Raw genomic sequence first — 12,430 nt, 5'->3', positions numbered from 1 at the left:
AGAATATTCTTTGACTATATAAGCCCAGTTTATTAATTCACTGCTTCAATAGTTAACATTAACGTAACTAAACTTGTGATGAAAAATACAAAGGCTTTTATTAATATTAGGTGATGTTAATGTCTTAGTTCATGCCTAAATAGCAATAAATCTGTCTTTTTCTTCCTGTTGACTATTCTTTTCACTAGAGTTTACTAATGAGACTTTATTGTATAGTGTTACCTACAATACTTTATAACTGTTTCGCAATTTAATTTGGTTGAAACCTTTTTTACTCTGAACATGCATAAACAATAAACCAATACACAAAGTATTTTTGTTAATATACCTTTCTGCAGTTTAAGTCAATATCGTGTATAATACCTTATATCATGATAAAAGATTAAGCAATTAATCGCAACAAGAAAACTTGATACCATCATAAGACTGGTACTAACTGTACTGAGTAGAACAGTAAAAGTTAAAGGTACATACCCTATCGTGCCTTTGCCTGCCATCGGCGGACTGGGTGGTTTCTGTGTGGGAGGTGTGGTGCGAAGAAGACTCCCCATCTTCATGTTTTGGGTGTTGACCTATGACAATGACCAAAAAAAAACCACCCTCAAAAAATATTCCAAGAGGAAAAACGGTATTAACTTTGGCAATACAGCCCTATAATATGCAGAGCAGCAGAGAGAGAAAGAGTTTATCCCTTTTAGTTTCAAAGAAAAGCCCAACAAACAGAACAACAGCAACTTCTGAGCAGCATGCGACAATTATAAAATGCAAATGTGATATGGTAAGGATGAAAGAAGAAACAGGGATGATTGCCAAATGGTTGTTCAATCGAAACTGAAATATTTACTCCTCATTAAAGCATCTCTATAAGAAATGAACGACTCTCTCAATCAGCATTGGCTCTCATTTGGTGCCTAGAACGAATTACAATTAGTGTTCCGAGTTCATAAAGTATGAACTAAGGAATCAAACCGTATTCCTTCTCCATTCCTCAAACCTGATCATAAGACAGCTGTAAAAGCCCTTACCTTGAATCTAAGCAACCACTTAAACCAAGAACGAAGAAGCAGAGAACAGGGGTGAGAGGAAGCACAGAGAGGTTAGTGACACTTCTTAGACACAGAAAACCCACGTCAGATTTGTTAGTTTGAAACAAACACGTTAGTCAGAAGAAATCGTTCATCCCGGTGAGCTGTTGTCCTACCTTCACACCGTGACCAATGTCGTCCAGCATACTGTAATCGATAGGTTTGCGTATGTACCGCACTGGCCTCTCGGGATTGGCTGGAGCAATGATTTTGTGTGTGCGAGAGGTGTTCTTGTTGGTTGTGAGGATGCCGATCTCCCGCCTGGCCACTTTTTCTTTGTGGATGTCCACCGTCTGGATTGGAGAAGAACAAGGAAATCTTGAGTTTTTACATGATTGTCAGAGACAGAGAAGCCAACTGTTAAGCATCAACCCTTTAACAGGCATAATAACCACCTGGTTGACCTTTTATCCATAGGTTATCATTATTATTTTAATTACCTTTTACTATTTATCAGAGTTGTGTCAGTATATTAGTCAATACAACATGCGGGCCAAAAAAATATTATCAAGGAGTGCACCTTTAAGGGTTAAAGCTACATTAGTAAGCAGTTAATACTTACAAGCAAATGTATAGTGTTTTTAATGATTGTATTTTCATATTTTTACATTTATTTTTAATTGTATTTTTCATTTATTAATTTTTTTATTTTTTTTAACTATAATAATAAATAAAAATGGCAAAGATTGTAGAGTTTAAACATTGCTGAATAAAAGTTCAGTGTTAACACTGGAGTGTCAAAATACAACATGTTACATTTTATTAAACAAGAACAACACAATAATTTAACATTTCAGTGTCGTCTGTGGTAATGTTAACGTACTTTTTTATAATTTAACAATTCAGGATAGAGTATAACTGTCTTAATTGTCATTTATAAGGGATTTACAAGACATAAATAGTTCTCACTTTAGATAAGCTTACAAACAGTGGATTTTTGCGTTAATAAAGCATTACTATGTGAGCTATTAGGGCTGCACAATATATCGTTTAAGCATCGATATCGCTATGTGATCTATATCGCAATAGTCACATTGTGAGTATAAGCAATGTTGAGTCTGGATTATAATTGATCATTGATCACAGGGTTTTAAAAGCATTCAGGCATTAGAAAATGTTTGTTACTTGTATTGAATTTTATATAAAACGAAGACTATTTGGTATTATTTTACATTTGATTATTTAATTAGTGTATAGCTGAATACATTCCAACACTTTGGAAAACAATAGATCACTGTTCATTTAATTAGCATATTTTTCTTTATTTAATTTATCTATGTTTGTAGATTGCTTATTATATTTTATACAACAGTTCTGTCTGGTTCTTGAATCTGATTGGCTAATGGCAAAGCGATATTCTGCAAATAACAGCACTTGTCCAACCTCTTAAGCCTTCACCGTTGTGTATTACTCCGGTCACATACAGTGACAAGCAGAGGACACTCTACAGTTTGACAAATATTGTTGCTGATGGGCAACATAATGTACGTTTGGGGCTTTTTTTAGTCGAGAATGTAGTTGTTTAGATTGCAACTATGCAGTTTATTTATAAGGACAGTGCCTATTTTAAAATATTTATAATTTCTTGGAGACAGCACATCGGCGGCCATTAGCCGATTGAGCAAAGACGGTTGACGATGTTCATCCACAAGATGGCAACAGAGACCACATAATAAGTCCTAAAAGAAGAACAGTGTAATTTCAAATTACAGCTAATCAAAACATTATTAACCAGGTAAATGACTCGAGTCAATCTCTCTCTTTTGTATGATGTAGTGCTGTATTTATACCATAGTAATATTGTGATCTCTCAGTTGCAACAGAGAAACACTGGGAAATCTCTGTAGACTGATGGCATTTCATGCTTTTCAGCCTTATAATCTTAAAATGTGATAAAAATCAGCTGTTTTGTCATCAATTTAGACATTACGCTAGAGAATCATTTAAATAGCTCTAAACTGACATTGGTGAATGAGCAACGGTTTCTGCTGTTCTGACGTCAGCTGCAGATGTAAATGAATGGCGGAAGAAAGTAGTTTCTCACAGAAAATGGTTTTCAGACTCTCCGTGTTTGATTTTCTTTTTTATATACATGATTATGCCATCGAACTGTTGTATAAATGCAATATCAAATGATACACACGTCACAGGTGGGACACTAAGGCACATCTCCTACCAGTGTTGATATACACCCACATTGCACTGCTACTCATGTGATATTGCTCATTTATGCACTCCTCTACATAATCATCCCAATCAATCTGAAATTATAAATTCTTTCCAAACAGTTATTCTAACTCAACTAGTGAAATGGTTTTCATATCACAATATGTAAAATCGCAAGAAAAAAATATCACAATGCATAATTTTTCCAATATCGTGCAGCCCTATGAGCTAACATTATTATATAATATATTTCTATATTATATATAAATAAGCTGTATGATGTTCATTTGAATAGTTCATTAATTATTTACTTACCCACACTTAATCTCAATTCTTAATTTAGCAAAAATTAAAACATTAAAAATAATTGAATCTCTAAATAACATCAAGCACATTATATTTGTGATTTTACAAGTCAAAAATACAGCATTTATACAGTACAGTATTAAGTAAACTGCTTACTAATGTCTACTAATACAGCATTAACACATGCTTAAATGATGAACTAACAATTAGCTAATTATTAATAAATTATTCATAGTGTGCAGTAATTAGAAAAAGGGCAGCAAAAAAGTCTTAAAGCTAAGAATTGGAGCAAGAAACAACTTGTGGAAAATTGATGGCATGAACTTCGTATTTGAGGGGCCTGAAATCCATGTGGATGGAGTTCTGTTTCATTTCACATGGCAATTTGGGAGAGGACTGTGTCAAAAGCACTTGACGAGAAGAGCTGCAATAGATGTTGTGCTGCTGTGTTTAATCGCTTCAGAGGCTGTACTGTTGACAGCTGTTAAATAAAAAATACAAGAGGAAACACAGAGGATAAGCCTCTGCTGCTGGCACCTCAAACACAGATAAATGATTTTCAGCATTAACCGACAGCGATATGGTAAATAGGGCACAAGTCCAGAGTAACAGCTGAGTCCACAGATGAGGGAAGATCACAGAAACTGAGCCTAATTTAAAAAAGCATATAAAGTGGAAAACCGAAATCATCCATGTATATGACAATGTTTTTTCCCTTGCATTTTTTAAGTTTTACGTATACATGACAACATTTCAATTCACATATACACACATTTGCAAAAACTGCCAAACATGCTGTATTACATATGCCAGGATAATAGTTGGCACTAGCTAATGTTTCAATCCACCTATTTTATGCAAATTTTGGAACATAAAAAATGGTTGAAGCCAAGATGCGCATCAATTTTGAAAATGCACATAAAAAACATTTGCAATGAACATAACAGAGTAGGATAAACTTTTTATTTGATAAAAAAATATATGCACGAACTGGAAAAATGGAAAAACACATAAAATGGAAATCCTTTTACCGAACAAATTCCAGTCATGTGATTTTGAGATCATGTGATGATAAAAACGTGTCAATGGATAAACCAGCAGGCTGAGAACATTGTTAACAACTGAAATGTTGTTTTGGTCATTCTAAAATGCCTTAACCGTTTCAATAATAGTGTTGTTAGTTACATTATTAATTACCTCCAGAATTGTCAAAAATGTCTGTGCTTCGTGTCTCACACCTTCAAACACCACCACGTGCTCACTGTGTGTCAGCATCGTCTTCTGAGGCGCAAGTCATTTATTAAATGAAGAAAAGATTCACGCAGCTTCTCCTACCACAGCCAATTCTTTTTTTACTGTTGATATTTGTCGCCAGTTACTCAGGAAGTGACGATTTTGTTCTCTTTAACTCGTTGAATGGAAACGCTGCTTTATTTGAACGTCTTTTAGGCGATCTTCCAATTTTGCACATAAATTTATTTTGCATTATAGTAAACATTACCTGTTGGGAAGTGACGATTCGCTCTTTATGAGTGGGTTTTTCAGATTTGACGTTTGTATATGATGCGTCTACACTGTTGGTTGTAATATTATATATAAGTAAATCCACACTTCATTGATGAAGTGTTAGCAAACTGTTTGCGCTTGTTTGCTCTTGCCTTTAAAATCGACACATACTGCGCATGTCGGTAGCTATGTTTCCATCCAAAAATGCGAATTAACTTTATGCGCAAAACTGGATTATTGCATAAAAGAGCAGCATTTACATCTAAAAAGTCAAAGTGAACAAAATCGTCATGTCCTGATTAACTGGTTCCAAATATCAACAGTAAAAACAGAATTTGCTGTGGTAGGAGAAGCTGCATGAATCTTTTCTTCATTTAATAAATGACTTGCGCCTCAGAGGGCAATCTTGACACGCAGTGAACGCACAGTGGCGTTTGAAGGCGTGAGATGTGGAGCACAGACACTCTTGATAGTTCTGGAGGTAATTAATAATAAATAACACTAATACTGAAATGGTTAAGGTGTTTTAGAATGACCAAAACAACATTTCAGATGTTTTACAATGTGCTCAGCCTGCTGATTTGTCTATTCACACACTTTTTATCATCACATGATCTCTTATAACAATGACCTTTTTTAATGCGCATACTGGAATTTGTTTGGTAAAAGTGTTTCCATTGCAATGTATGTGCATCTTTTCATAGGGAATAAAACGTTATGCACATATGTTTTTATGTGCATTTTCAAAATGTATGCGCATCATGGCGTTTCCATCAACCGTTTTTATGCACATATTCAAAATGCACATCAAAATAGGTGGATGGAAACGAAGCTTATGACACCTATTACGCACATCTATGACGTTACCGTTTTCAAAGGTTTCCATATTGGTGCTTACACAGAAACAATAGCAGTGGCATTTTCAAAAACTTGCACTTTGAAACCCATATGCACAGCATAGAAAGCGAGTATAATGGTAGGTCAGCATCACATCCAGAACACTGTTGTGAGTGCTCTAGGTCAGTGGTTCTCAAACTGGGGGTCGCAGAATAATTTCAAGGGGTCGCGAGAGTGATTTAAAAATTTTGAAATTTTCAGTGATTATAATAAATATTTTTCAGTATTACAAGTGAAAGCTAATATTTTCAGATTTTTTAAAAGATATTATTAATTCATAAAGTATTTAGGACACATTCAAGCAGAATGCATCTTTGTACTTGAAACGCAGCCTTTAGGAACAGTATAAAACTTGTCATGACAACTGACCGCTGTCAATCACTCAGTCAACGCCTCCTGTCTTCAGATGACAGGAGCTACAACCGCGAAAATGTAAAGCGCTGCAGATGAGAATAAAAACAACACAGACAGATTTAGTTTTAGAAACAAGCTACAAATAATGTCACATCTGATTACTGATCATGTTGTGAATGTTAATCCACCATCTACATTTTTCGAAGAGTGGATAAAAGACTTTCATTGGCTTCAAGTCCGCTATGATAATAACTAAAGCATTCACTGTAAAGTCTGGGACGGAATTTTCAGGTAACTGTTTGCCACATCTACACATTTTAACCACGATAGGTTCTGTTTAATCCTTTATTTAATCTCCAGATAATCTTAAGGTTATATGTAAAATTTAACACCACGTACACCATAGCAAAAGGGCTTGCACTTGACTAAGATAAAACTAATATTGCAGCTCATGAAAAGACCGGTATTGCTATTAAAATGACGTATGCAAATAATAAAGTATATGTCAAAAGCATCTGTGCAATATCAGACAGCACCCGTGAGAACACAGTACAGTTATTATTAACAGATTCATTCATGAATTCATGTCAAGCAGTGTGTGCAGGGCCGGTGAGCGCTCCGTCCGTGATATCTTTTGGTCACTCAATTGTTATAAAATGTATTTTCTTGTGATAACAGGATTTCATTGAGACATATTGTCCTCACGCATGCATATATATTTATTTTTTGCGTGTTAGTTTTGATTAGTGTTGATTTCAAATGCAATAAATCTGTTTATAATCTTGTAGTAACGGTGCGATAATTGGTGGGAGCCACTAAATTTTGTCTGGTGCGCCTTAATGTTTAAAGTTAGGAGCACCAGTACTACCAAGCAAAAATGCAAATTTTGAGCCCTGTAATGTATAGTAAATATAGTTAAAATATTGTGAACAGCTTAAAAAAAAAACTATTTTTATTGTTTGTATATGCTTTGGCAGTGGGGGGGTCGCGAGTTATTGACTATCTTACATTGGGGGTCGCTGGCTTAAAAGTTTGAGAACCACTGCTCTAGGTTACTCACGGGATGATTTTCACCTCATGCAAATTTTCCATCAAGAAGAATTTTTCGCATTTGCATGGAATTAGGTACATGAGGCCTAGTTTGTGGCCTTTGTATGTAAGCTCTTTCGTATGTGAATACCTAAATTTGTAAACCCAGAATTACAGTAAACAGACCAAACATTTTGCCAGAAGGAGAAATTTACAATAGGGACTGATTTGAGATTGCAATTTACAACATGGAGCACTTTGTTGTACACTTATTTTAGTGTTTATTACGTTGTGCTTTCAATAGTTAACCTTTTACCCAACTAGGTCACAGTCATCCACCTGTCACCTCCTCACATTCTCTCAGAGCTGTCAGTCATCTTTCAGTAAATATAGCTCAGAGTGTGAAACTGTATGAAAATCTTTACCTGAGAGATGTGGTTGATGGAGGACTCCATGCGGCGCAGCTGAGACGCCTGGATGTCCAGCATTTGGAGCACATTGTTGGCGAGAGTGTTGATCAGGTAGGCCACGCTGGCCAGGGACTGAGTAGTGTAGTTCTTGGTTTCCTCTAGAGCGACGTGCTTGTCTGGAGCCTGAAGGAGATACAAAAGAGTAACAGTCAGTGTGCAATTTAATCATTTAAAGGATTTTAAAGGATTCAAGCTGTGGCATTGGAGTGATTTGGGCTGATTTTAAAAAACATATTACAACATTAATGGTCCAAAAGTCTTTCAAAGTTAAACTGACAATGCAACTATAGTATTTTACTGATCTCAGAGTGCTCAATGAAATTGAATCAGATTTAAATCTGTAGTCAGTATAAAGCCAAATATAAAAATAATAATAATAATGATAATAATGATAATAATAATAATAATAATAATAATAATAATAATAATAATAATAATAATAATAACGCATTTTACTTAAAGGCACCTCAAGATAGACCACACATCATAGCAAGAACAACCAACAGACAAAATATAGTACAATTTAAAACAAAGTGCAGGTTTGAGTTTGGATTTGAAATGTGAAAGAGTTGAAATTACGGAGATCAGGAGGAAGTGAGTTCCAGAGTTGAGAAAATCAATCAAATCTAGGGATGCACAATATACTGTATCAGAGGCCATATCATTATCGGCCAATAAATGCTGTTTTTAATGTTATCATTATCAATCCATTATCAAAATTAGGCCGATAGATTATGTAATTGTACAGAACTGCCTACCTTACATGCACGGACGGAGCTTTTAGTTTTTTCATTTTCTTTTAAATATATTTATTTAACTTTGTTAATTAAATCCCATTTTGTTATTTAGCCAATTATTTTTATGCAACAGTGAAGTTGCATGTTAGTTTGCTATGAGCAGAAAAGGCATGCTGATTTATGTGAAATTGTGAATATAGGTCTATAGAATCACCATGCAATTTTGAAATTATTGCTTTTTTTGCTATTCAGGCTATTCAGTTCATAAGATCAGTTCACACTTTTATGAAGTTTTAAAAATAAAATCAGTTGTTTACTGTATAAATTTCTAACATTTTGAAATATTTATATTAGATGTCGACCAATTTGGCATCCTATGATGTCTATCTGCCCAACCCTAATTTATATTTATCGGCTATAGTATATCGGTTATCGGCCTTCAAATCTAAAGAGTAATCGGTTATCGATATCAAATATATTAATCATTAATAAAACTGTATAAAAAGAGCTGTTTACAAGCTGCAGGCACCTGATACATTGATGATAAATAATGTAGATAATGTAAAATGCATGATCTTCAATGGATAACTTGATCACATAGTATCCAGCTACATTTTGGGAAAAAAAAACACTGTGATTCAGAGCACGAGTGAACTTTCCAAATGAATCAAAGTGAATCACAAAATATTTTTTGAGCTATTTTTGCAAACCCGGTTACATTACTTGCTCTGATCTTGATAGTAACACACAAAATATGATTGATTAAATAATTCCAGCAAATTATTCTCAAGTGAATTTATGGTCATTTCCAAAATGAATGAATTTGTGTGCGTGTATGTATATATATATATATATATATATATATATATATATATATATATATATATATATATATATATATATATATATATATATATATATATATATATGACTTTGCAGTAAAAAGGATGTAGTGCTGCTGCTAGAGTGGAATGTCAGGATCTAAGCAGTTCTTCTGTAACATCAGGCTAAACAGTCACATGACCTGGGCTTTGATCACTAGTCTGACAGAGAAAAGTGTGTGCGTGTCTGTGCACACAATTCCTGTCATTGTCCCAGGACGGTACCAGGAGGAAACAGTCACCTCTCTTTTGACTTTTGACTGCGCTCAATTTTATAAATGGCAAATTATTGAAACACATTCAACATGACATGAACACTGTAAAAGAACCAATACATGGATAATAGGTTATGCCAATTTAACATGTAAATAATGTTCTGTTTAAAATTATTTTTAATTACTATTCATCATCACTGGGCTACCAAAGACATTATCTTCAGTTAAAAATCACCTTTAATGTTTTACTGAACACAACAAGCAATCTACATAGTGATGTGTGAATAAAAAAGAACAGCAATTTTTTTTAAATTTTGGGTAAACTCTCACTTTAAACATTGAAAAACAGATGCTTAAGTGTCTTTTATTAAAAAAGCATAAGCAATATTGCAGTCAAAATGTATAGTATACATTTATAAAATTACTATTTAAATAAAAAAACAACAAAAATATGAATATCAAACTAGGGCTGGGTAATAAAATCAGTATCGATATTTATTGACCGAACGCCATTTGTCAATATCGAAAAAAAAAAAAAGATTTGGTATGAAGCACTATAATTTCATTTAAATGCGGCTGCAGAGTGCGCGCCTTGGAAGTAATGCCAATAAGCTTAGGGTGTCAGTTTGTCATTTCCATTGGAGGCACGACAGACGGTTGGCAAGCGGTGCACATGTGACGCCTTTTCCAGGTACACCTAGTTGAAAACCATCAGGACTTTTCAGAATGCTGCGAGCACACCATATTTCATGCAAGTAGAACTAACCAATCTGCTTCACACTTTGTATGGAATATACACATTTCAGTATAGGCAGACTAATTACCTCAGACAAACACAGCGCACCCAAACACTGCAGTGCTTTTTACTTTTCTCCATAAACTTGTATCAGAGCTGCAGCAATTTGGCTGATTGTCATCCTCTGAGAAAACGGTCGATGGTCGCAATGGTTACGAGAGACGCCATAGAAAATGGTTAAGGAAAGCACATGCGCACGCTTGTCACTTCAGCTCAGAATAACAGAATGAAAATGAGTGCCATATAGCAGCAGTGAGGAGATTGTTAATAAAAAAAAGATGTAAGGATGTCGCCAGAGTGGCTTTTTGGTTTCTTTTCTTGTGCATCCTAGCCACTAGCTCCCCATCTGAAAGATTTTTTTAGCATAAGGGGTAATATAGTCATTCAACTTTACAATTTGTAATGTTCATTGTGTATTTGAATAATAATGGCTGGTTCCTTTACTTGAAAGCTTAGATTTGATTGTAAACAAACTATGATGGAGTTTGAGGTTTACTGTATCATTATTATTGACACCTTATAGATGTTAATCTACCTTTACCATTTCACACACTTTGTAACATTTTATTTATCAAGTTTAAGAGTCTCTTTAACACTTGTTTGTTTTATAGAGATCAGATATTTTCTTTTAAATATTTTTGTTTTCGTCCATTAAAACTATTTGCGTTAGTAATGTTGGTAAATTAAAATAAAATGGTTAAAATATCCTAATATTCCTAAATGTTTTGTTACATTTTTTTTATAATTATCGATATCGAATGAACGTCATGTTGCAATATCGCCCAGCCCTATATCAAACAAGACACCACAGATGCAATTGAATAAAACTTTTCTCCAAATTTAATGGCAATCCAATTGTCAATAAAGATGACAAGTTACATTGGCATAAATGTCAGCTGATGTAATATCAAAATAAGGCAATATCGGCCATTTAATCAGCCCAGTTAGTTAATAGAACTCCATCTGCTCATATAACTTACACAAATCGCTAGTGCTACATTAAAACAGAGCAGTGAACAAGCACAAGGCACAAAAAAAGAAATTACTCATTCGCATGGATTGACTTATAAAGATCTGCTCCACTGCTTGCATTTACAGTGCTGACATGCTGTGGGTTTGCGGTGGGCAGTCATGTAGGGCAGGACGGCCTGCTCTCCCTCAGGACATACAGCGACACACTGACACTAATATGCAGACGCAGTGCATTGACCCACGCTGATGACATCACTGCTGCATCTGAGCAGAGAGAGCGGAGGAAGAGAAAACCTCCTACACACAGAGCTGACCAACAACACTGTGATGATGAGGAATCACATCTCCCAGACACAATGAAGACTACAGCATTCAATAGATCACCTAGACATTTCAGGAAATTAAAACATCTCTGCTCCAAACCAAAATCAATTTTCACCAGACTGTGGTATTGTCAGCAATAATAAAAATGATATATCCCACAATAGTTCCCACAGCACTTGAATTCTTAGCACATTCATCCTTAATGTCTAGTCAAAAGCCATGAGCAGACATAATGTACAGGTAAGCTGTGCGATTAATCGATTTTGAATCGCAATCGTGATTTGAAACATTGTTATTAGCTAATCTCAAGTGGATGCGATATAAAATATATATAATTTAATTTCCCCCACCCAGAGAAAATGCCCGACTGTCACATTTAACTGAGCACACTTTTATTCTGCCCAATCAAAATTGTGTAACCAAACTATGCGGAAAACCCACAATAAAAAAAAACCAAACAAATAAGTAAGCGCGGACAAGTGGGATGACGGCGTCTGCTGCTTTGAGGTGTTCCATATAGTTCGATTGCGGAATTCTGATTGGGCAGAACGAAACTGTGCTCACTCAATCGGCTAGTAAGGCCCAATACCAATTCTCCCCCTTAGACCTTCCCCTTACTCCTCGTTTTGCGTGTTCCCGTGAAGAAAAAGGGGTGTCCCAATTCTCTTTAGATTGAAGGCGTAGGGCTAAGG

The 12,430-nt window shown here is 34.9% G+C and overlaps 1 protein-coding gene across 3 annotated transcripts in view; it reads right to left on the bottom strand.

The window, feature by feature from the left end:
• The window catches only part of abi2a (abl-interactor 2a), a 61,856-nt gene that overhangs the window by 23,460 nt on the left and 25,966 nt on the right, over positions 1-12,430 (bottom strand). For all 3 annotated transcript variants that reach the window (XM_056464736.1, XM_056464737.1, XM_056464738.1), the window contains exons 2-4: positions 7,769-7,936; positions 1,202-1,378; positions 475-572 (exon numbers count right to left, since the gene is read on the bottom strand). In XM_056464736.1, coding sequence (XP_056320711.1) covers positions 475-572; positions 1,202-1,378; positions 7,769-7,936 — 443 coding nt within the window. The remainder of the gene's footprint in view (positions 1-474; positions 573-1,201; positions 1,379-7,768; positions 7,937-12,430) is intronic.

The sequence above is a fragment of the Danio aesculapii genome, chromosome 9 (genome assembly GCF_903798145.1).
Source record: "Danio aesculapii chromosome 9, fDanAes4.1, whole genome shotgun sequence".
In the NCBI taxonomy this organism is placed as follows: domain Eukaryota; kingdom Metazoa; phylum Chordata; class Actinopteri; order Cypriniformes; family Danionidae; genus Danio; species Danio aesculapii.
The sequence above is the reverse complement of the archived record's forward strand: the minus strand, read 5'-3'. Positions and strand labels throughout refer to the sequence as shown.